Here is a 26,495-nt window from a genome sequence, read left to right as displayed (position 1 = left end):
AACAAATAATAAAACTCACCTCATTCATCCCATCGTTTAAGAAGTTAGCGAGGGATCCTGCACATGATCACTGCTCTTGTTTTTATCCTGTTTAAAACCTTTTATCCTCCATGTAATGTAATGTATTATGTAACTCTATCACATGTTACAGTTTGTGTATTTTCTTTCATGTTGCTTTGTTTTACTCGACTGTCTAGTGCCAGGTGAGCATTCCAAATGAGAATCTGTTCTCAGTTGCTTTACCTGGATAAATAAAGGTTAAATGAAATAAATAAATAAACAGGCAAGACTTGTCAAGTCACGTAGGTCAAGTCAAGTCGAGTGGTTTATAAGTTTTAACCAAGTGGAGTCCCAAGTCCTGAAACTGGTGACTTAAGTCTGACTCAAGTCAAGTCTTAGCTCAACCTGTCTTTTTAAAAAAAAAAAAAAAAAAATTGCAGAGGGTTTTCACATTCACACTCAAAAAGATGAAAACAAAAAAAAGAACCAGGTGGATATTGAGGTATTTAGGACAGGGTCTTCTCAGAACCAGCAAAAAGCTGTCGTCGGCAGGAAGCCCGCGTGCCCCAACACGTATGATCTTAACACCTTTTCACAGAGCATCTGGGTCATAAAGCGAAAGGCGAGACCTGCAAGGTTCAAAGGGGCAGAACCACTCGAACCCGACTCCATGGGCGTGAATGTGGGTGTGGATGCTTGTTTGCTTATATATGCCCTGCGATTGGCTGGTGACCAGTCCAGTGTGAAACCCACGTCTCTCGCCAAGTCATCTTTTGTTAAATAAAGAGTCTATATTGTCTATGTGGTGTGAATGATTGTTTGTCCATACATGCCCTGCAATTGGCTGGCGACCAGTCCAGGTTGTGCCCCGCCTCTAGCCCCAAATTCAGCTGGGATAGGCTCCAGCTCACTCGCGAATGCCATCAATCTGCTCAAGCCCCCCCATAAACACCAACATCGTTTCACATTTTTTTAAATAAAGAAAAATAGCACATTATTGTACAAAAACTTGACTTACCAAAGTATTAATGTTTAAGGGGCGTGACCTAGTGAGTGATGTCAGAAGCTGTAGTTTGATTTGGCTGGTTAGTCTTGTGTGTGAGCGTCTGAGCGTGAGTTTTGGCATATAGCGTTAATACATGGCTGAAAGTTCATTGGCGACTGTGACTCTCCTTGCCCACATGCGAGGGCATTACAGTACCTCAGTTGACCAATTTTTCGCGAACTGAAGCATAATGGGCAAACTGAGGTAATATTTCTTGTAAACCGACCGAATTGCTCATCTAACCCGGTCACTGTGGTTTACAGACCTGGTCAAAAACAGTGCTCCCTCCCCAGTCCGAGCGTCCGCCACCCCCCAATGTGAAGACACGGGCCGCAATGACTCCCACCGAACGCGGCGCTCCGTCAGCACCGAGCGTTTCGTGGAGACACTGGTGGTGGCTGACAAGATGATGGTCGGCTACCACGGCCGCAAAGACATTGAGCACTACATCCTGTCCGTCATGAATATTGTAAGTTTGATCCCACTTTCTCGGAGGGTGCGCCCGGCGAACGCCATTTGTCTGACTTTGTGTCTTTTCTTCTTTTCTGGAGGTCAGGTTGCCAAACTTTACCGTGATGCCAGTCTAGGAAATGTTGTGAACATTATTGTGACGCGGCTCATCGTTCTGACCGAAGATCAGGTAAGAAGAACCTGGCAAGCTCCTCTAAGATGGTTTATTTGGAAATGTTTGTTGTGGCCATGACAATTACATCAACACTTACCTTTTGGACTAAGGGTTATAAGAAAAGCCAAGAAAAAGTGAGGGTTTACGGTAAGGGTACTTTCTCTGTGAAATATCGCCTCCATATCCATCCCGCAGCCCAACCTGGAGATCAACCATCATGCTGATAAGTCCTTGGACAGCTTCTGCAAATGGCAAAAGTCCATCCTGTCCCACCACAGCGACGGCGGCAACAGCATTCCGGAGAACGGGATGGCCCACCACGACAATGCTGTGCTCATCACACGGTGAGGACAAGTCGGGGGTCTTCCACTGCCCTCGCGGTTATAATGGCGATAGCCCAATTTAGACGAAAACAGAAGGTGCTCTGCGCAATGTCACGCGGCAAGAGCCAAAAGCCTCACTCATCTTTATCTGGGGCATTATTACCAAGACTGTTTGGCCTGGTAAACTATAGCAACTCAAGTGTTTGCAGGCTGATTCTGTTTCAAGAAGTCTCTACGCTTTCTGTCATCAGAGCACTCTCGCTTGCTGACGCTCCGCAGATACACTCCTGGTGACATTGCATTTCTCTTTTTTCGCTGGACAGGATCTAAATCTCTATTATAAAGTCAGGGATCTATTTCCCAGTCCCATTCAGACAGAACTCACCAGAGCGGGACACCACCGTGTCTGAAGTGCGCTTTTACACGACTGACGCAGCTTTACGCAATGAAATAATTAGATGCAAGGCTACAGTTGACGAGTTCAAGCCCAAAAGCTGACCAGTGCCATTTAGACAAAAATAGAGCCACGCCTACTACCAGGCTGCCTATCACGGCATTGTTTGATGTTGGCTTCTTAACAACTCCTATGTAAAAATAAATAAATAAAGGTTTTATTTCAGAAATCAACAAGTGCCTTGCATCATCTCCAATTAAGCCAATCACGAGCCCATACGTAAGTACGTCATCACGTACTTGTCACTGGTCACATATGTCCTCAAACATGTCTGCACTCTGTGCCCAAGATTTCTTGTTAACTCACTGCGAATATGCTGCTCGATGGTGCTGGATGGTGCTTGCTTAAAACCGATAACTTTCGTGAAACTGTCCTTGAGCGATACTGTAGTATCCTGAAACGTATTGGTGGGATTAGCGTTAGTGATCAGGTCTGTGCTTTCTACAAGGAAGCCCTCTCCGTTTGTTCAGGCAAAGCAAATGGTGGTCCTGCTTTGCTAGAGTTTGTCAGACTCTGTTAAGTTAAGCTGGTGCTTCCTCTTTGCCAGGTAGGCAAATAGGAATATGTTCTCAATTGCCTTACCTGAGTAGATAAAGCTTCAGTAAATAAAACCAGAAGCAACAAAGAAGAAAAAGCAATCAATGTGTTAATTGGGTTAGGGCTCGGGGTTAGAGTATTTTGTCTGCTTTCTGGAGTTAGAGTCAGGTTTTAGGGGTTAGGATTTGGGTTGCTTTCTAGTGCTTTTCTAGTTGCTTTCTTGGGTTTGCTTTCTAGTGTCAAGGGTTAGGGTTTTGGATTGGGGGTTAGGGTATTTGGTCCGTTTTCCCGAGTTAGGGTCAAAGCTTATGCTTGGGTTCTTCATCTACTTCCCATTGTTAGGGGTTAGGATTAGGGTACTTTTGTTTACTTTCCAGGCTAGGGGTTTAGGATTAGCGGTTTGAGTACTTTCTTCTCTTTCCATGTAAGGGGGTTAGTGTTAGGGAACCTGCACTCCGCCTAGTTCAAGGAACGAGGAACAAGGGCTGCGGGGAGGGGCTGCGTTCGGATGAAGGCGGGAGGGAGAGCAAAATCAAATTTTCCGTGCCCTTGGTTTTAATAGCTTAAAAGCTTTAGATACGATTGGATCATTCGTGGCCATTGTAAGTTGCACGCGGCCTCCCCCGGCTGCGCTTTATTGGATTAACGGCACGCGAGTTAGCGGGGTCAATGGTCGGGTCGGGGCACGGCTTGGTCCGCCTTCGTGCGGTGGGACGGGAACCGAGCAGTCACGACAGGTGCCTGGATTGCTTACATGGCAGTCCAAGCTCATATTCTTCTTTTGTTGTTTTGTTTTTTTAGGTATGACATCTGCACCTACAAGAACAAACCCTGTGGAACATTAGGTGAGTGCAAGTGGAATGACGGCAAATGTCCTCAAACTAGAGAGGCTCATCAATCATTTTAGCGAGAACAAGCCGTGACAATTGCTTTCGACACAACAGGGTGGGAGAAGTGACTGTTCAGGTGTTAAACATCACACCCCTGTCCCGGCATTGCGGAATTGCCTTACACACCAGGGGACATTCCATCGCCATTTTGCATCAGATATGACCTTGGAAGCTGGGAAATTCACGGTTCGACTTAAATCCCGATACCGTGTCGGTACATTTCACACACAACACCAACATGGGAAAAAGGCAGAAGAGAAGAGAACTCTAGCTTTAATACACAGTGTGAAAGGGACTATGGATGCCAATAGCGCAGACCTGAAATCTGAAAATCCGAATCAGTAACTGTAGAGCTGGGATTTCTCAGCCTGTGCCTTTCATTCAGAACCCAAGAAAGTGGAATATTGTGTGCCCATTCTGACGGTGATGCTACTTACCGCAATCAAATAATTAGACTTATAAAATAGAGTGGAGACCTTTGCAATGCAACTCCTTTGTTCGCCCTTGTTATGGCTCTGGATCTGCCCAATCCCTTCTTTTGTCAATTCTTTGCTCTGCTTCTGTTTGCTAGTCAAATGTCCAGTTGTTAGCAAAAGAGGGACAGGATTTTTTTATTTTTTATTTTCCGGAGGTGGATATTCCCCCACAGTTTCAGCAAAGCTCCTGAAGCCCAAGGTAGTAGGTCAGCGTGAGGCTGCGGTGGTGTGCCCGCTGAATGGCATGATTGACACCACGTCGGTCACACTTTCTGTCTCTGATTAGTTGTTTTTCCTCATATGGGGTGGTTTCTTCAAAATTAAATTAGAGGTACAAAATTGGGCCAGAGCGGGCTGTTTTTTTTTTTCCACAGATCATTTTACTAATGTGCCATTGTCAGGTCATACTGACAATTTTACCACATATGACAAAAAGTACATTTTTGGGAAATTGCAAATGATTCCCGCTTCTCTTGGTTGCATCGGTGCTGCTAATAAGATAACAGCGTGAAAAAATAAAATGTAAGAAAGCGGTCTTTTGCAGTCAGTGTAAAAGGGTGGAAGGGAAAAGGACGATTAAAGACAGAGGCTGATCGATGGGCTGATATCAGGAAGGGAGAAAAAGCAAGAAGCAGCCCCCACGCTACCGCTCTGTGACAAATACCTCCCGTCTCCTCCCTGTTCCTCTCCTCTCTCCTCGACCACCTCCAGCCTCCTCTCGCCATCTTATCTGCACAAGGCCCCGCAGGCAGCACAGTATATCTTGGAGGTAATATTGTGACTTCAGGGAGCGCTTTGACAGATTGACCGCATTCGTCACATTCCCCCGGTCGCTTTAATTGTCCCGGCATCTGCTTGGCTTCCTCGTTGTCTACCCCTCTACTCCCCACCACCAATCCCCAGCCCCCTCCCCCTTCTCGGGATCACGCCCCAGGGCCGCATCGCTGGCCTTTTGAGGTCGTGGAGTAATCACGAAGCCTGGAGATAGTACACAGTCCTCGCCGGTGTTAAGAAAACAACTCACACTCGCACACGCATTCTTAAAACTAATCTCAGAGTAGCCGCCCTCCTTCCTTTCCCTCCCTCTCCCACCTTCTTTCCTCACCTTCAGGCTCGCCTCCTTCCCTTTCGGCCCATCGCGATTTGCGAGTCTATTCTTGTTTAGCCTCTTAGCAAAGAGGATACAAAAGCCGTGACACTCTTAGCCAAGGCACAGCCGGGGGAGCTCGTGCAACCTCGCCGCAGGCGTCTTCCCCGTTCGGACCCGCTGGTGTGCCCCCTCCTGCCGCGGATGTCGCAGTTCAGTTTAAAGGGATTACTGCATTGGAAATACAAACAACAAACAAAGATTTGTCACTACTGCTTCTGCGTGTAAATATTGATGTGCAGATTAGAATACAATAGGCACTTATTCAACACAACAAGGGGACAAATAGTCTACAGATAAGTAGCTGATTGAGCAATGCTCACTTTGAACAGTGCTGTGACAGCATTTAGCAAACAAATCATACATATATAATCACCAGCAATATTAACGAGCAACAAGGTGATTGTAAACAGCAGCAAGAAGAGTCAGCACCATTCTATGCAGCAAAAAAACGATACTTGTATCAAAAAATAAATATGCGAGCAGTTGAGATTAAAACAAAATCGATATCTATTTATACAGAAATGAATGTGAACAGCAGTAATAATAGTCTGCTGCATTGTATGTGGGAAAACAATAACTATAGATGTATAACAAAATATAATAATAGCCCATTGCAGTTGCCATTCCTGCCCTGAACGATCCTGGTAAGCTCTGAGAGGGATATTTCCGACTTTTCGCAGAATTCCGTGTGCACGTGGTTTCATCACAGCGTTGATTTATCTGGCCGGTCATTTTTAGAGGCTGCAATTTGGCTGAACACTGGGTTCTGCCGAGATGTTCTTCATATTTCAAGTGTGGATGACAGACAGAGAGAGAAAGATGTTCTAAATTCCTTCCCTGTACTGGAGACAATGCAGACGTGTGTGAGTAACAGTACTTGAGATGTCAACATGGACCAAAAACGCTGTCTATGTTCTTCGGTTCTGATGACGTTAGGATATTTACAGCCTCCTACACACTGGCCAAATAAGATGACTTTTTGCCGTTTTTTTCCTGGCCTGTAAGGTGCCGATGCTTTTGGTGGGGAATTGGAGACTGACGCACGATTAGACGCATCACAGAGGTGGAAGTGGAGTGCGACGTTTTGACAGCCAAGACTCACTGGCCATGCCCTTTTTGGTGTTGAAAGCAGTTGTCACAACGTATCTCATTATCGGAATATGTGACGCCACAACACTATATTCCGCACTATACATTTGGACTCTGCTGAATAATCGTAATAACACTTGTTGATGTCATCATCGTATCTGCCTTGCTGTGAAAATGGCTTCAAATACGTCGCACTTGAGCCAGACCGGTGGAATGCTAGGCGCTAAGCTAACTTGCGCCGCACCAGCTTTGGGCTGCGGCTGGGTAGCTAGCGTGGCTAAACATTGTCGTTCCACAATCCAGAGTGCGGAGCCGCTCTTCTGTTTCACTAATCCTTGCCTCAGTGGCAGCGAATAAGCTACACTACTGACAAGAATCATGATCGCCAAAGGCGCAAGAGAAGTAGCTAAGCATGCGACACACCGCACAAAAAGAGAGCGCAGAAGACTGAGAAGCCATGCTAGTTGCTAAGCTAATGTGAAATGAATGTGAAATGTAAATTAGGAAGTTTTATTTTTTATTTTTTGAATCAGTTCACTTTAGCTTTTCTAAGTAAGGGACTATACAACCCATTTAGTAATACTTCTATATAAAGTTTTATTTTTGAGTTTATATCCCAATAATGCCGTTAACGTGAAGGGAATTTTAGGCCATATTGCCCAGTCCTAATATCACGGATATCAAATAATCTCTTAAATGTTGCTAGTAAAACAGTTATTCTACTAGTCCGCCCTAATCTTTCTACTAGTGTGCTGAATTGTCTTACTAGTAAGAACAAAGTACTTACTAGTACATGGACCTCAAGCTTGATATCTCGAATATCGACGAAACGCTCAAATGGCTTTCCATAAAGCTTGTCAAAAATGTTGCGAGTACTAGTGTGCTGAACTGCCTTGCTAGTGAAGACAATGAGCGTACTAGTATGTGAACCTTTTAGCCTTAATCAGTGATATTGAATAAATGCTCAAACGGCTTTCCATGCTGGGGGTACATTTGGAGTTTTTAAGGCACACAAACATTTGAACACTCCTGTGGTCACACACGCAAGTGCCCATCCCCCAACACACACACACACACACACACACACGCACACACACACACCTGCTTTGTGCTGTCATCTGATCCACTCTGTACTCACCTGTAGATGTAATCTGTGAAGAATTGCCTCCTGTCTCCCTATCTGACCTCTCGGGCTTTTTGGGAAGAAAGGTCTCACGACACCTGGATTGCAGGGGAGGCAGAAAGTTGAAACAACCTCTCCTGCTCTCCCTTTCTCCTCTTTTCTCTTTCGCCAGCGCCCAAATGAGGAAAACATCTATTTTTTTTTTCCCTCCTCTGACAGCTTTTCGGGCGCGGCGGCTGCTACGTTTCCTTCCTTGGCTCACATTTTAGGCGATGCCTGGCGCTTTGAGAAGTGTAAACCTCCGTCTCGATGTTTTCCAGCAGCCGGAAGCCAATTCTGAGACTTTCTCTTGCTTTCGTGGGCAACCAAAAGTGGGAAATTGAGACTGTAGTGTATAGCAGCCCCCTTCACATTGCTCGTCAAAACTGGGTTTTCCTGTTCTGTGAGAAAGGCGGCGACACAAAGTGAGGTGGGGAGTAATTTGCTGGCTTTGAAGTTAACATAAGTAGCCCGCAGGGGTGACAAAAGTACTCGCATGCTGTACAAAAGTAGTAGTACAGATACAGTTATTCCTTGAGATCCATTCCAGCCTCCCCAAAACAGAAAACAAAAAATAGGAAAACGGCACTATAATACTGTACGCTACTGTGAAGTGATTTGAATTAAGTTCACTGCCGTCATGCAGTGCTCGTATCTCAAGTCGGTGCGCGCAAGTCAAAGCAAAACAATTGGCCCAGGGATGGCTCGTATCTTGAAAAACTCCAAAGTCGGGATCTCAAGAGGCACCACTTGTTTATAGAAACTGTCACTACTGTACAAAAAACCCAAGATAACTGCACGCAGCTGTGTCACATACATCATCTGGAGCAGTTCACAATCAATATGTAGGTAAGAGAATGTCAAAAACATACAAAATGAAACAAAAAAAGCATCATACTCGCCAGAGATGGTGATTATTACATGTATTAACAATGAGTTTACATCTTTATCTTCAGTGCTTTGCGGATCGCTACAGACACATTTTGCTAGTCAAGGTTGGCTGTAACAAGTTTTGCTCTGGCCAACCAATCAGATTCCAGGGCTCCCTGTGAGGACGAATTTGAAATCTGATTAGTTAAAGAAGCAGTCTCAAGTTGTATGGGCTAGTACTACTGATTCTAACACATTGAAGATGAAATCTTAATTCAACAAAAATAATCCGACATTCATACAGACAGTAATAGAACAAGTAATACACTAGCGGTCGATGCTAAGCTATGTAAAGCCTAATGAGCATGCTTTCGTTTGACTCCTCTTGTGTGTGTTTTTTATTTTTATTTATATTTTTTATTGTTATTTTTTCGCATCCAGGCTTGGCCTCTGTGGCGGGAATGTGCGAGCCAGAGCGGAGCTGCAGCATCAACGAAGACATCGGCCTTGGCTCAGCTTTCACCATCGCGCACGAGATCGGCCACAAGTGAGTGTAAATGTTTTTTTTTCCAGTGGCGTTTTTGAAGATAATTGCTGAAAACTAGGAAAGCCTGAGAACAACGTAGTACTCAATTGTGGACATATTGCGTGAAACTGTTTTCCACCATTTTTTAATCATTGGCATTTGGCAGGGGTTAACACTCTGGTGTGTCAAATTTAGAAGACATTTCTTTTCACTTCACAGGGACCTTTTCAATGTTCAATTTCGTAAATCAGGTGATATGTTTGCTTGTTGCTAGGCAGAATTTGTCCAATCCCACTTGTTTGCTGATGAAAGAAATTAGCATATGCCACACGCACTAGGCTGTTTAACTGACAAACTACTAGGGACTGATCCAATAATTCCAACCGTTGAATCACTTCTCTCTATTTATTTATTTTTTTGCATTTTTCAAAGGTTTTTCCAGCCACGTGCACTAATGACAAACTTGGAATTAACCATTGAATCACTACTCTGTATTAAATATAAAATACGTATATTTCAGAATCGTAGTTTTACGAAGACAATGGCTATTTAATTATTACAATTTGCATTTGTTCGTAATTTCTACAGCCGTGTTTGAATTTCAATAACAAACGCGATGCCAAAACGTTGTCCGCCTCGTGACTCGGCTCAGCCCACATCATGTTTCTTCCGGCCACCTTTAAGCCTTTCTACCTCCTCCCCCGGGCCACGTGCCTCGGGACTCGGCACGAGCTCCGTGGGCTCCGAGTCCAGCGTGTCGCGCGTGCATACCTCTGGCTCACAATTCTTAACGCGCAATAATGATGATGTATTAGCCTCCCCGGAGAGTTGAGCAAGATGGCGATTTCCTTTTATTATGTCTCGTGTCTGCTTCTGTTGCAAGGGGCCTGTTGTAAAAATAGTCGATGCCTGCAGAAGATGTATAAGGAATAACAGCGCGGCCGGTACTGATTTATTTCCAGAACGTTCTAAAATGTCACATACGCGGCCTGCGCTAGAAAAACAGCTTGAGACGGCGCGATGCGGTCGGGTTTGTTAAATACATTAGAGCTGATTTGTGCTCTCGGGGACCGCAAGGAAAAGTCTAAATTGATTGTTGAGATGATTAGTTTTCAAACTCTCCGGCCTGGGAACTCTCTGGTAATTGATCCAAAGGATTCCCGACCCCCTCTTTCCTACTTTCCAGCCTCCCTGGCGTCCCGCTCAGACCTGCCGGCGCTGATTGACAAGCAGGCATCACATTGGTGATTAGGACTTTTGAATGATAATGTGTGTTTTCAATGTTTTGATTCCTGGCTGTAAAACAGGAAACTCGACCGAGTCAGGACCGCAAGGTCAGAGCCTGTTTCATTGAGCAACATGACATTTGGTAGCCATGTCGATCACGAGTAGACCCACAAAAAAGTCTCAAGAAGCCATGCCCGAAAAGACACAGGATGTCTCCCATTTAAGTTTGAAGCAGCCATTTTGGCTTGCAAACCGCCTCGAGAATTTAAAAAATAATTCACCCCCCCAAAGCCAGTTTCACTTAAAAACATGAAATTTGGTATGTCTATCATACGTAGGCCCACAAAAAGGTCTCAAGAAGCCATGCCTGACAATACACGAGAAGTCTGCCATTTAGGTTTTAAGTCTCCATTTTAGCTCACAAACGCTCTCCAGAACATTATTAAAAGGAATTTATCCCCCAAAGCCAGTTTGCTTTATACACACAAAATTTGGTAGGCATGTCTGTCACGAGTAGACCCACTCGAAAGTCTCAAAAAGCAAAAAGCCATGACCAAGCAAAGGAAGTCTGCCATTTAGTTTTGAAACGGTCATTTAAAGGTCATGGCCGGGAGTCCTTCATGTAGAGCACAGGTGTCAAACTCAAGGCCCGGGGGCCAGATCCTATTTAAATTTGATGTGGCCCGCGAAGGCAAATCATGTGTGTCAACTTTCATGATTCTTGTTAAAATCTGTACCAAGATTTCAAATTGTCATATTTCGTAAATAACATTGAGATATTGCAAAAAATGTTTGTGTTACCAAATGTGAACAATAGTTCTAAAACCCAATACCCTTGATTTCTGATTTCTGATCAATTTCAGGTGCAATAATATGAGGTGATTCGGCTGTTAGGCTGTTAGAGCCGAACAGGGGAGGGAAAGAAATGAGGAGGTGACGATTTTTATGGTTTCACAGTCATAGCGGCCCCCTGAGGGAAACCGTAACCACAATGTGGCCCGCGACAAAAATGAGTTTGACACCGCTGATGTAGAGACTCCTAGAGATTTTGTCCTGGCCCGGTCGCCCCTCGCACATTTTGACTTTGTGACTGCTAGCGAATTTGAGCCTCGTATGCTAGACAGGGGTGAGTGATGGTAAATTGGGAAGAATTTGAGTTCTCGTCATTGGTTTTAGGCACAGCATGGCAACGAAGTTCGTATTTTACAAATAAAACACCCCAAAAACACCCAGATCTTGACCAAGTGTTTGCATTTTTTTTTTAAGATGATTAGTTTTCAAACTCCCCAGCCCGATAAACTCTGGTAATTGATCCAAAGGATTCTCGTCCTGCCTCCCCCCCTCCCTACTTTCCAGCATCCCTGGTGGCCTGCTCAGACCTGCCGGAGTTGATTGACAGGCAGGCATCACAGTGGTGATTAGAACCTTTTTTCATTCCTGCCGAGCTCCAGACAGGGTTTGACCCTTGACCCGCACAGCTGTTTTAAGAGCCTGGGGAGCGCCGCCTTTACGGCCGAGCGATCGGCGCAGGGCACAGCGTCGGGCCTTCGGGCTAATCTCTGCTTTTATCTCTGCTTTCGACCCGCAGCTTCGGCATGAACCACGACGGCATCGGCAACTCGTGCGGCACCAAAGGCCACGAGACGGCCAAGCTGATGGCGGCGCACATCACGGCCAACACCAACCCCTTCTCCTGGTCGGCCTGCAGCAAAGACTACATCACCAGCTTTCTCGAGTAAGTGGATGATGGCTGCTCTCTCCGAGGGTCCTATGGAAAGACGTTTTTTTCGATATTCTTTTCGATATTCTTGATGGAGCTTTAGGTTGTGGTCAAAAGTGGCACACATAGTGGATAAAATATTACTAGTAAGAATAAGTCATTCTACTACTGCATCGTCTGACTCCAGTAGACCCGTAAAAAAAAGCCATGCCTGAAAAGACAGTCTGCCATTTTGGTCTGAAGCGGCCATTTCCCGTGGCCCTTTGAATAAAACGTCTCTCCTTAAAACACAAAACAGTCCACAAGATCAGAGCTAATTTCACTTGATAACATGAAATTTGGTAGGCATAAGCAGTTCAGTGAATGGATGGATGTCTATCATGAGTAGAGCCACAAACAAATGTCCCCTGAAGCCATGCCTAAAAACACCCAGGAAGTCTGCCATTTTGTTCTGAAAAAATCATTTTGGCTCCTTTGCAGTACCTTTCCAGAATTAAAAAAAAAAAGAATTCAGCCTTCCAAAGCCAGTTTCACTTAGCAACATGAAATTTGTGCTACCAGATTTCATGTTGCTAAGTGAAACTGGCTTGTTTGTCTTAAGTATGCCAAACAAAAAGTCTAAGGAAGCCATGCCTGAAAAGACACAAGAAGTCTCCCATTGTGGTTCAAAGCGGTCATTATGACTCAGTAGCGCCATTCCAGAATTTAAAAAAAAAAAAAAAAAAAAAAAAAATTCAGCCTCCAAAGCCAATTTTGCTTAGCTAATGAAATTCGGTCGCCCTGTTTATCATGAAGTAGACCCACAAAACAAGTCTGAGGAAGCTAAGCCTGAAAACACACGTCTGCCATTTTGCTGTAAAGTTGGCCCTTTTAGCCATTTCCAGACCAAGATATGGTTGTCATATTGCTACCAAATTGGAACCTTGTTACGGCAGCGTTATGGATTTTTCATCATGGTCGCGAAGTTCGATGACTCAAACTCAACTCAACCAGCTCGGATCTTGACCAAATGTCTGGTATGTGATGAAGGTGAAGTCAAAAGCGTTCATCATCATGAACTTAATCGCACCCGTTTCATCAACACGTCAGACCTCCTTGAGGCTGGGAATGACGACACGTCCTCTGTGGCGTCCCTCGCGCCGCAAGGTGAGCCATTTCGCTAATGTGGAGCTGTTTGGCTGACGAGTAAGGCACAAAGTACACACATTATGGAAAGCTGTTTGAGCGTTAATGGGATATTATTGATCTCCATCTTAAGGTCCGTGTACTAGTTATGCTCTTTGTCCTGACTAGAAGGACAACTTTGGTATTTTAATAGGACAACTATGTGTTACTACTGAGGCAAATCTGTGGACTACTTGGCAACTGTTTGTTACTAGTACTACTAATGATGTTAAAAAATTCTATTTGTTAATATCAAGCAATTCACTAGTAGTACTAATAGTTCCCAGATGTTAACTAGTGCACAGTTTTGCCTCACTAGTAACATGTACTTTTCCTACTACTATGCCAAAGTTGTCCGACATAAAGCCGTCTTTGATATCCAGCTCAGTACGAGTAAGCTCTTTGTTCTCAGTCGTAAGACAACTTACGCACTAGTAGAACGACTAGGTCGCACTAGTAGAATGATTGTGGCGCTACTTGTAGTGTCTAGGAGGCTATAGTGCGTGACACATGCAAACTCATTTAGCCTAGTAGTAGTCCTAGTGGAGCACCATAGTTTACAAGAAGGTTTAATTGCATACTAGGAGGCCAAAAATGGCACTAGTAATGGAAAACCTACTCGTAAGACAGTCATTCTACTAGTGCACTGAGCTGTCTTACTAGTGAAGACATAGTGTGTACTTGTACTAAATGGACCATAAGCTGGATATTGAATAAAATTCTACTAATTAACATCTACCGCCTCACTCGTCGTACTAGTAGCATGCAGTTTTTAGTAGAACGACTTCGTCTTACTAATAATGTTTTTTTCCACTACTGCTTTTCACTAATGTTTGACATTGCTGCACACTAGTAGGACAAATTTGGCGTCCTAGTCAGACAACTAAGTTACTAGTGAGAAAAAACTAGCACTACACAATGTGTGCTACTAGTTCTACTCATGACATTATAATTATGCTAGTTAACATCTAGCGCTTCACCAATAGTTCTCTGGACAGTTTTACCTCATTAGTATCATGTAGTTGTGTAGCAAAGTTGTCCTACAAGTGAGGACAAAGTGCATACGAGTACATGGACCTTAAGCTGTATATCAAGGATATCGAATAAATGCTCAAACGGCTTCCCATACGCACACACACAGACACGAAAGAAAAAAGCTAGTGGGGATATTTGTTGGAATGAGGCCCTGCTGGCTGCCAGCCTGGCACGGTGAAAAACGCGCACGGGCCCCAAGTCAGACGAAGCCAGACAAAACATCTGGAGTCGGCCTTCAGCGTCTGGCAGAAAGCAGATACCCGCCATCCTGACGGGGAGCTCCTGGCCCGGTCGCCCCTCGCACGTCACGGCTGCTTCCCGACCAGAACCTCGGCTCCGGAGTCAGGCGCTCTAACGCGGTCTCGTTCAAAGTGATCACTAAAAAAAAAAAAAAACCCGACTTATTCAGGTCCGGCAATTCTAAGACTTGTGAGCATTTTTCGCAGTTTTTCGTTCATTTCTCCATGGATAATGTGTTAATGTCGGTGTAAAACAACTAACCAAAAATAAATAAAAAAGCCTTGGTGGAGATCTGCGCTTTTATTTTCCTGAGTTAGGCACACAATGTTTTTGGCTTGTTTTTTTTCCTTTCCCCAAGGAGTTGTTTTTTTTAATTCAAATTTCTCTTTAAGATGTAATGTTGAAAACGTCCTATCATCCATCCGTCCATCCAACCAAGCAGCAACCCAACACTTATTTGTACTTAACTGTTAAGTCCAGATGGAAGTATGTACATAAATGTGGGAGAATGTCAAGTTTTCCATGTTGCTTGGGACCACCTTTAAACCTTTTTATATGCCCTCGGCTATGTGATTCAGAACTTGGCGCGGATGACTTCCAAGTCCGGCAGACTTCTTGCTGCGTTGCCTCTTTTCGCTGGCATGAAAACGTCCGTCCAAGCGAGCGTTTGCTTGGCGGAAGCCGACAGACCACGCCGGCGAAAACATTTAGCGGCAATCGAGAAGCCTTTGAGATTGAGCGGATGTAATAACAGGTCTACGCGGGGGGAGGTTCTGTGCGCTCCCGCTTCGATGGGAGGTCAGAGTCGCATCGAAGTAGCAGACTGGCCTTTTGAACGACGCCCCCCTCTCTCGCTCCTCTGCACCCGTTGCAAGCGCAGCGCTAGCGCGGCACGTGATTTACGAAGTGGACCCTGCACCGCTGTCTACGGAAAAAAACGGAAAACACTTTCACGTGTGCGTTCGAGCATCCAGGCGGGTTTCTAGTCGCTGTCCAGTCTCAGCCTGGACCTCCTCGTGCACACTGTGAGGATGTGAAGATGGCCTGAGGTGTGTTTGAATGGTTTTACACAATGAATTTAAATCATTGCGCTCATAGTACTCTTAGGCCCGCCACACACCGAGCGACACATTGTGCGCGGTTCTGCCATTAGTTTTCTTGAGTGGCTGACCGTCACTCACTAAGTTTGCTGCGATTTGAAATTTGAATCGCAGGTGAATCGGTGTCGTAGTGTCACACATATAACAGCTCATGAAAAATTGCCATGCCGTATCGCGTGAGCTTTCGCAACAAAATCAAACGTTTGTGAGCATGAGCGAGTTCCAGCCAAGCTGTACCAATAAGTATATACATTGTATTGTTTTACAATAATTAAATTCGATATATTTTGAATTTCATATGTACCTGTGACTAAGAAAGCGAAGCGTGGAGAGTCTATGTTGCCGAAGACGACAAGAGCCTCTCAAATGCTCTCTCCTTTATTTCTCTTTGTATTATTGAAATATAGCTTCAGTGGCTAGGGCAAGCCCCTTCTTCCTTGACAATCGCGACATGCCGTTTGTGGTTTGATTAAAAAAATAATTCAGTATTGTATGTGGCGCCTTAAATCATTGTTGCGAGTTGGTTATGTGCGCGAATGTGTCTATTGCCCACTATATGTTTTTTCGCTATTGTCCAGTTCAGTGCAGCAGGCCTTATGTGAATTGTAATATATACAGGATGCTTTTACTTTATTGCGCTGATAAGTACAATATGCAAAATAAAAAGAAATCGTTTTTTAAATGTTTTTTTTTGTTTTTTTTAACGGTATATTTACTGTAATGCCGTTGCAGAGGAGGCACAGTAGCCGATGCACTTTTCAACCATTTGTTGAGTGGCGGAAAAACAGTAAAACAGAAATACAAAGAGCACACCCATTCAGGAGCTGATGTCGTCCACAGCTCACGTCCACACACTCGAGCCCAGACTCGCCAACGTCCCTTGCCACCCCACCAATAATTCGTCTGTGACTTTAATCCGGCGCCCAGCAATGTATAGAATAGCTGTCAGACAGTGACGATTGCTTTCAACATGACAGTATGGGAGAAGTGAGTGTCCGGTGGTAAACTTCACACCGGGGACAGTAGCCTTTGTTACGCCTCTCATACTACCTTGTAAACCCCCGGAAAATTGACAACCTTTCACGCCAAAATGGAAAGGGGCTCACGTTTAATGCCCTCGCAAGGCCCTCCAAGAAAGCGGATAATAGCGCGCGCGCTTGTCACAAAATGTTTCCGGCTGAAAGCTGTGAGCAGCGCAGCAACCGCGACGGAGATGACAAACAAAGAGCCGCTTAGTGTGCTCAAAGGAATTCGGTATCCGAACCCCGCAGGCCTTCTCTTATGTTACACCTCATTCGACATTAGCCGGTATTTTATTTAATTTTTTTTAAACTTTCATTTCGTTTTTTTATGCCTTGGTCTGTCCAACAAAAGGGTTTTGTCTGTAAACTCCAATTACCCTGCCTTATCCACCCTCCCCCAGACAGAGCTTTTGGATATCACGCACACGCTTCTCTCCCTGCCAAGTAAACAACTTTGGCCGTCACGTTGGCCTACATTCGCTTTCTTGCAGCGCTTTGTTTGGCTTTTTAAGAAATGCTTTATGAACACACACTGCGGGAGAGTTCAGGCCGAGTTTACGCGACTGCGGCCAACTTTGAAGGCAGCACTTGGGATCTTTGAAGCTCCCGAGAGGAGTCGGGCCCGCAGAGCCGTATGCACAGGGCTGGGCAAACGTTTGTTCAAGGCCCACATTCGAGTTTTAAAATGGACAGGTTATTCTCATTTTATTGCTTATGATTAACTTAGTTTGAGTTGCTTCATAAAATAAATAAAACATTATATTATGTAAAATTGTTCAAATTACTAATATTTTTCATTATTCACATAAATCAATCAAAATAATTATTTAATGAGCAAAATGAATAAAAAACTTGAAAAATGAAAACAATTTTAATTTAAAAAAAAATGCAAAAATAATACAGTTGTAAAAGAGGGCAAAAAGTGGCAATACACTGTGAAGCTTGTCAATTACTGTAATTAACGACGTTAAGAGTGGTGCTGCATGCTGACATCCGGGACGGGACAGTACAGTGACCTGAGAAACAGGGTTGTATAAAAAAGAGGGCGAAACGTTTCACAAAAGTGTTTCGCTCGCCGACTAATCAACACCACAGAGCTGCATGTTTACATTATCCTTAAAGGGGAAAGCAGAGCGTGGTACTGTATGCTGACACTATCCTCGAATGGGACAGGACGGGACCACGAAAAACTGACTGATTTCAACAATGTTGTACAAGCCCAATTCCAATGAAGTTGGGACGTTGTGTTAAACCTAAATAGAAACAGAATAGAATGATTTGCAAATCATGATCAACCTATATTTAATTGAATACACTACAAAGACAAGATATTTAATGTTCAAACTGATAAAACTTTATTGTTTTTAGCAAATAATTATTAACTTAGAATTGGATGGCTGCAGGACGTTCCCAAAAAGCTGGGACAGGGTCATGTTTACCCCTGTGTTACAGCACCTTTTCTTTTAACAACATTCAATAAACGTTTGGGAACTGAGGACACTAATTGTTGAAGTTTTATAGTTGGAATTCTTTCCCATTCTTGCTTGATGTACAGCTTCAGCTGTTCAGCAGTCTGGGGTCTCCGTTGTCGTATTTTTACGCTTCATAATGCGCCACACATTTTCAATGGGAGACAGGTCTGGACTGCAGGAAGGCCAGTCTAGTACCCGCACTCTTTTACTACGAAGCCACGCTGTTGTAACACGTGCAGAATGTGGTTTGGCATTGTCTTGCTGAAATAAGCAGGGGCGTCCATGAAAAGGACGTTGCTTGGATGGCAGCATATGTTTCCCAAAAACCTGTATGTACCTTTCAGCATTAATGGTGCCTTCATATATGAGTAAGTTACCCATGCCATTGGCACTAACACAGCCCCATACATTCACAGATGCTGGCTTTTGAACTTTGCGTCCATAACAGTCCGGATGGTTCTTTTCCTCTTGAGCCCGGAGGACACGACGTCCACAATTTCCCAAAACAATTTGAAATGTGGACTCGTCGGACCACAGAACACTTTTCCACTTTGCGTCAGTCCATCTTAGATGAGCTCGGGCCCAGAGAAGCCGGCGGCATTTCTGGGTGTTGTTGACAAATGGGTTTTGCTTGGCATAGTAGAGTTTCAAGTTGCACTTACGGATTTAGCGCTGAACTGTATTTACTGATATGGGTTTTCTGAAGTGTTCCTGAGCCCATGTGGTGATATCCTTTACACGTTGATGTCGGTTTTTGATGCAGTGCCACCTGAGGGATCGAAGGTCACGGGCATTCGATGTTGGTTTTCGGCCTTGCAGTGATTTCTCCGGATTCTCTGAACCTTTTGATGATATGATGGACCGTAGATGATGAAATCCCTAAATGTCTTGCAATTGTACTTTGAGGAAAATTGTCCTTAAACTGTTGGACTATTTTCTCATGCACTTGTTCACAAAGAGGTGACCCTCGCCCCATCTTTGCTTTTGAATGACTGAGCAATTCAGGGAAGCTCCTTTTACACCCCATCATGTCACCCACCTGTTCCCAATGAGCCTGGTCACCTGTGGGATGCTCCAAACAGGTGTTTGATGAGCATTCCTCAACTTTCTCAGTCTTTATTTCCACCTGTCCCAGCTTTTTTGGAACGTGTTGCAGCCATAACATTCTAAGTTAATGATTATTTGCTAAAAACCATAAGGTTTATCAGTTTGTACATTATATATCTTGTCTTTGTAGTGTATTCAATTACATATAGGTTGAACATTGATTTGCAAATCATTGTATTCTGTTTTTATTTATGTTTAACACAACATCCCAACTTCATTGGAATTAGGGTTGTAAAAAGCGGGTAAAAAAAAGTGGACAGACAGCATTGAAGATCGACAATTAACAAACTGTGTTGCATGCTGACATTATCTTTAAAGGAGACAGGACAGGACCCCCAAAACTAGGTGATTGGAACAAGATTGTAAAAAGAGGGCGAATAGTAGCAAGACTAACCCCCCATTCGCTGTCGGTGGCTTTCACGCAGAACAGCAACCTGTGAAAAAGGTGGAAAATTCCCTGTAGGGAAAACCACTAGTCTTCATGTTATTGGACTATTTAAGATGATGTTTTTAGAAAAGGGCTGAATTATCTTCAGTCGTCTTGTCGTCTGCATTTGTGTTGTCAGCAGGCCCACTTTTCCTGTGGTGGGATGGAAGCCTTCCACTACAGCTGCCGCAGCTGGAAAGTACACAGTGCTATAGTAAACAGGGTTTTCCAAATGAAATACACAAGGTCCATTTTATCCTAATTGGATAATTGTCTAATGTTAGCTCCTTGTTGAAGAAGCTCAGCATGTTGGTCCAGAGTAAACACCCACGTTAATCCAACAACAAGTCGTTTATTTTTCCAGCGAGTTCTCTTTCCGAGTGCTTGTTTCTCTTTGACAACAGACTAAACAACATACACCGTACATTCCCACTGCATGCTGTTCTGCAACGTGGTATCTCTCTCACCATGTACAGGAGAGGTTTGAGTCGTTTAACCCAAACGAGAAACCTCAGCTTCAGGCTCTTCTGGTCCTTCCATTTCTATAGTGCAAGGTGGTGGTTAGCATTAATAACTGGGGAGAGGAGCAATCGCTTTAAACACAACCCCTCAGAGCACTCCACACAGGCAAACGTACCGGACATCAGGTGTCAAGCGTGTTGCGCAGTCGGCAACAGGTGTAAAAGTAGTGGAGACACATTTGCACCATGTAAAATTTAAGAGGACCGCGAGCGCAAAATGAGGTTTGAAGCGATGGAATTGGAAGTGTTAGTGGAAGAGGCGAACAAACAGTGAGTTACAAAAAAGAAATGCATCGCTCCGATAATTTTTTGGGAAGCCATCAACCGCATTAAAACCATCTTTTGTTTGATTGAGATTGTCTTGAGTGGGAGGGAATTGGCTGTATCTGCTCATCCTGCATAACATTGCGTTCAAAACTTGGGACAGCACACCGGAAAAACTGCTCTGGAAAAGGCCAGCACAAATTGCCTATTTCTGCATGCAAAAACCTTATGTGACTCAGGCCCATAGCTGGGAGAGGTGGCTACTGACACAGTCCAGGTCCATTTGTGCAAGAAACAATCCTATTGTAGCTTTGTGTTTTTGACAGCTCAGGTCGGGGGACGTGTCTGGACAATGAACCTCTGAAACGAGACTTCCTGTACCCAACAGTGGCTCCGGGGCAGGTGTACGACGCCGATGAGCAGTGCCGCTTCCAGTATGGGGCGTCCTCGCGCCAGTGCAAGTATGGGGTAAGAAACCAGCACCCGTTCAACCGTCTTTCTAGCTTAATTCACCAGTGGTGGGAAGTACAAGTACTTTGTTACTGTACTTAAGTAAATTTTTAGACATTACGGCGCATTAATGACACCAGCAACAGATTTGGAGAAGAAAGAAATTGTCCATTTATTGCCTTTTTGAAGAGAATTTTTGATGTCGGCTACAAGATAAGATTCTTAGCAAATGCGCTGAACATGATCAAAATGGGCATTGTGTATTTAATTGACAGTAAAAAATACATTTCTACAGTTTGATTTTGTACATTTTAGCACTGGTACTGTAGTGCTACATGCCGCTACCTTTTGTGCAGTCGGTGTGGGTTCGATTCCTGCTCAGTGCCCCGATAACCATCCACTGCCGGTCCCGAGCCCTGATAGACAAAATTGTTGGGTTGCGTCAGTAAGGGCATTTAGCATCGTTGTACATTGTGATCCACAGTCTATTTTAAGTCTATTTTGACAAGGTAATGAGTAGAAACTCAATATATTTTTACAGTTATCAAATGTTGGGAGTGGAAGTAAAAAGTCATCATAAAAGTAAATAACCAAGTAAAATACAGATTGATACCTGATAAATCTCTGTCTTAAGTATTTGTCCTTGTTTACTTCTCACCACTGTACGTAAATCAATCAGTCTGCCCGAATACTCCGCTCTGTATACGGAATTCCGGCAACCCTTGACGTCGTAACATCTGGAACGTGCGGTCATGGACTTAAAATGTTGTTGCGGGTCCTTCAAAAGTCATGGAGAGTTTTTGAAAAGCGCTCGGTCGTTATCGCCTGTGACATTTTCCCCCGAGTGCACGTATTTAGACTCCTGCTGGCAGCATGTCCCTGTGGGAAATGAGCTAATAGGCTCTTCAGGTTTATATTTCCTGTTTGAGAGAAGGGGTTTGGGATTATTTATTTTTTTTGTGGAGGGGGTGACTGTTTAATTATTGTCTGACAAGTGGAGCCGGTTGGGAGGTTTCCGTCGGCACCTCCGAAGAGACGACAGACTGAAGTCAACGCTCCCAATGGGTTGTGATGATGATGATGATGATGATGATGATAATGGTGGTGGTGATGATGGCCTTGATGCAGGCAGTGAAAACTAAAGAAGCTGAAAGAATGATGTGTTAATGGCCAAATAATGTAAACCATTGGAATGGAACGTAGTCGACCCTCCAAACCTGCTCGGAAAAGAGGCACTAGAATTCCGCAGGATGGAAATCCGTTTGAGCATTTATTACAAATCCTTGACATCCAGTTTAAGGGCCATATACTAGTATGTTCTTTGTCCTCACTTGTAAGAAAGTTCAGCGCACTAGTACGACTGGGATATTAAGTAAATACTCAGAGGGATTTTCGTAAACCGCCGTCATCTTTTGTGAAAACAGCAATCATTTACATTACGCAACATCTCCAGGACCTTCAACCAAATTCCGATGTTTAACTCAAAATCAAGATGAGGTTGTCGTCCGCGATTAGTGGCCCTACCACAGAGCCCCCCCACCCACCTCCCGGCCTTTTTTTTTTTATCAGCAGCTTGTTCTCCCCTGGCGTAAATCCATCAGGCCCATATCCGCGTTGGTTAGGGCCCGGGCCGTTGACCTTTCATCCAGGGCGGCGATAGTGAGCGCCAGTGGCGCTGCGGTTTATTGAAAGCAGCTGGCAACTGGAAGTGGCTGCAACCAGAGAGGGTTTTGTTTGACGTTTTGTTTAATCTGGTGGGCGGCAGGGGGGGTGCTGGCATATTTATTGACCCGGTGGGTCAGAATCTGCACACCGGATCATAACTCTTCTTCATGGGCCAACTCTTCTGCCGAGCACGATTGTCCTGTAAAAGCCTTTGAAGTGGAGAGTGGAGGGCGACCGGGTGGTTTTTCATGGCAAACGTTAACCCAGGGTGATGTGTTTTCACTTGATGCTTTTATTTACTTTCGCTTCCTTCGGGCCCGTCCGCAAGTTAGTGTGCAGGCAAAAGGGGGCACAAGCTATGTCGGGATAAAAAGTCTGGGAAAGCGTGGTGCAAAACGTAAGGACCTCTGAGTCTAGAACAGAGATTCCCCAACTGTCATCACGTCTATACGGTTCTAGGCCGAGAAGGATTCTGCAGTCTCGTCAAGTGTAGACAAGTCTGTACCTGTTCGTATGTTTTCGACCGGGCTTTCACAAACATTTTAAACCATGCATCCCCTTTGCCGTTTCGACAGCTAGAGTGAATTTTGGGTATCAACCCTAGGGGTTCGTGTAGCACTGACTGGGAATCTGTTTTAAACTGAGAAAGAGTCTGCAGTCTTTGTTGGGACACGTTCGGATGTTGTGGAACAGACTTTCCCAGACTTTTTAAGCCGCGCACCCCCTTCAACATCCTGACAGCTGAATTGAATTTGGGTATTAAGACCATTGGTGTTTGCAGCACAGTTTCAGAATACGTTCTAAACTGAGAGGGAGTCTGGAGTCTCATCTCGAACATCTGAAAACATCCGTTTGTCCTGGACCGGACTTTCTTAAAATCTTTAAGCCACAAACTCACTTCCCTTGACAGCAATGGTGAATTTTGCATATGAACCCGGTGCGCATAGAACAGTTTGGAAATCATTATTTGAGACTGAGCATTTTTCAAGACTGCCACTCAAGTCTAAAATAAACTGTTGTGTTTGTTCGGACACATCCGTATGTTGTGAAGGGGATTTTCCTAAACTTGTAAAAGCCACACACCCCCTTGAAGATCCCGACAGAATTGGTGCACCTGAATTATTCATCCATAAATGTAAAGTAATCAGTGCATTTCATTTAATCTGCATTTTTTTAATGATTAATTTCTATCCATCCATCCGTTTATCCGCACTAGGGTCACAGGCGTGCTGGAGCCTATCGCAGCTGACTCTGGGCGAGAGCCGGGATACACCCTGAACTGGTCGCCAGCCAATCGCAGGGCACATATAGACAAACAACCATTCACACCTAAATGGAATTTAGAGTCTTCAATTAACCTACCATGCATGTTTTGGCAATGTGGGAGGAAACCGGAGAACCCGAAGAAAACCAATTTTGTAAATGTATCAAAAGTAAAAAACAAATAAATAACACATGCATAAGTATTCAGAACTCTAGCTCTGTTGGGATGTTGATGGGGGTGTTTAGCTTGAAAAGACTGACGGAAGATTGGGGGATAACTGTCTGCAGCTGAAGAGAATTTCTGGGTATCAACCTCGTGTTAGAGACAGCAAAGGCGTCTAGAATCAACACCGTTGTGTTTGTCCAGACACTCAGTAAGACTAAAGATATTCGGGGGGCCAGGGGGTCATCTTGGAGACTTGGGAGGCTAGTTGCTCAGCTGGGAATGGGGCTTCCTTGACGTCGCAATCCGGCATGATGGCGAGGTGAGCAAGTATTAGTCACTCCGTTGATCCAACTGACTCAGGAAATTGAGAGACACCAGAAGACCTCTTGCGCTGAGATCCCAACATTCATCCAGATTTCAACACAATGAATTCTTTCCATGTTACGAATGAGTTACGTTGAATGCTGTTCGTGTCTCGAATTTTGTAATTTTTTCCTATACGTTACGATTTATTCCTCTCGCATTTCGACAGATAGTGACCAGTTCTACAAATACGAGGCAAAACTGTTTAGTTGTCTCTCACAGTTGCCATCTAATTTGGTGTAACGAAATTCCGTTGTCTTAACGCTAACATGTAGTCCGACATGACACGGTCTATTGAAAAATAGCAGAGATGTTATGGTAATTATAAATCGTCAAAAAACTACTAATTTAACCACATGGAGCAACAACACATACAAACAGAGCATACAAAAATACTCACGTGCATATAACGTATACTCTCTAATCTGCAGGAACGTTGACTATTAAAATGGCAAAACTCACGGTACAATTCCACTACATCACTTCCAGCAGACCTCAGTGCTGTACAGCAAAATGTTTTACAACACTTGAAGCGTGCAACAAAAAATTTAGATTAAAAAACAGTTCTAACAAACATGGAAGTGTTTGTATGTCTCAGTGTTCTTCAATTGAATGTTCCGAAGTAGAGGAGTGACTGTAATGTGTTCTGACCAACTTGCTTTTGCCTTTTTTCCTAGGAAGTGTGTAGAGAGCTCTGGTGCCTTAGCAAAAGCAACCGCTGTGTTACAAACAGTATTCCTGCCGCCGAGGGAACGCTGTGCCAGACGGGGAGCATCGAGAAAGGGGTAAGTTTTTCTTCAGCCTGCACCTGGCAACGTGACGTGGTTTTGGCTTGCCCTTCTCATCAGGGCCACTTTCACTAGAACGGTGTTTCCCAACCATGACTGAGCCAAGACAGACATTTTATACTATAAAAATAAAAACAAACAGAAATGTCACTAAAAGTATAAATATGGTGTGAACCCGGGGGATATGATCCAGACCCAAAAATCTGCAATATTAAGAGACCATATAAAGTTTTTTTTCCATAGGTTTACCCCTCCGACACTATCAACACATTTAACCTTATTTCCTAAACAGTCAATCATATATGTTATGTAATCGTACAACACCTACTTTAACGTACACAGAGCATACAAAAAGCATACAATAATACTCACTTAGAATAATACTCACATGCATACAGTATATTCTCTGCTCTGTAGGAAGGAATAACATCTTGGTTGTGGATCGTCTGCTGCGTCTTCTTCTTGTTAATTACTCTAAATCTCCTCCAGTAGAGCTCAGTGCTGCCTGCTACATTGTGGCACAATGTGGTACTACACTGAAGCCGTGCAACTCTAAATTCGGACTTTTGGAAGCCTGTATACTGTAAAAACCCATTAAAAAGCGCTCACTTAAAAATCTGTGATTGCGGGCTGCGAAAGATGAACCGTTATATTGGAGGGGTTTACTTGTATCTACAATGCATATTTGTCACTGGCATAGATGGAAAAAAGACACATTATTTGTAGTAAATAAACAATATTTTTTGGACCAATTAAGTGAAATTGAATAATTTCCTCACAACACACTAATGTGCCTCGGCACACTGGTTGGGAATCACTGCAATAGAAGCAATTCTTTGAATAAATATACATGTTGCAATCCTTTTTTTCCTTTTCTTCCCAATGCCATATTTTCACCACTTAACTCCTGTGCGACTGCAGTGTATTTTGGCAGCGCTAACAATCTCAGAGATGGATATCTGAAAACACAAGCTAACCACATGGCTAGCTGATATGCCAATAGGGGAAAATGAGAATGTCTATTTTATTTATATAGTGCCAAATAACAAGCATAGTCTACATAGAGAGTTGGATAAACAGCTGACTTACTTTGAATATTTTGTACCGGGGAGTCGACATTTCACCAAGCAGGAGTACAAATCACTCAAAGCTAGTGCTACCTAGCGGTAGCCTCTGTCCAGTGGCTTTGTAGACCCTCTCCTGGCAAGTTGGGAAATACATTTATCTCTCTCTCTCACTGAATCTGCACTAAATTATGCCGTATCATTTAAAAACTACACATGTCTACCAACATCAACAGTCAAATCAGTACTTCTGCTTTTACCATCGACTTTTTTTAGACAGCATCTGTACT

The 26,495-nt window shown here is 43.9% G+C and overlaps 1 protein-coding gene across 2 annotated transcripts in view; it reads left to right on the top strand.

Annotated features, from left to right (window-relative positions):
* The window catches only part of adamts6 (ADAM metallopeptidase with thrombospondin type 1 motif, 6), a 61,557-nt gene that overhangs the window by 8,241 nt on the left and 26,821 nt on the right, over positions 1-26,495 (top strand). The window contains exons 5-12 of one of the 2 annotated variants that reach the window (XM_061697610.1): positions 1,309-1,514; positions 1,602-1,685; positions 1,866-2,014; positions 3,786-3,829; positions 9,063-9,168; positions 11,963-12,109; positions 20,773-20,914; positions 25,031-25,138. In XM_061697610.1, coding sequence (XP_061553594.1) covers positions 1,309-1,514; positions 1,602-1,685; positions 1,866-2,014; positions 3,786-3,829; positions 9,063-9,168; positions 11,963-12,109; positions 20,773-20,914; positions 25,031-25,138 — 986 coding nt within the window. Of the gene's footprint in view, positions 1-1,308; positions 1,515-1,601; positions 1,686-1,865; positions 2,015-3,785; positions 3,830-9,062; positions 9,169-11,962; positions 12,110-20,755; positions 20,915-25,030; positions 25,139-26,495 lie in introns of both variants that reach the window. The other variant, XM_061697611.1, reaches the window with a different exon arrangement.

This window comes from Phycodurus eques, chromosome 15 (assembly GCF_024500275.1).
Source record: "Phycodurus eques isolate BA_2022a chromosome 15, UOR_Pequ_1.1, whole genome shotgun sequence".
NCBI lineage: Eukaryota > Metazoa > Chordata > Actinopteri > Syngnathiformes > Syngnathidae > Phycodurus > Phycodurus eques.
The sequence above is the reverse complement of the archived record's forward strand: the minus strand, read 5'-3'. Positions and strand labels throughout refer to the sequence as shown.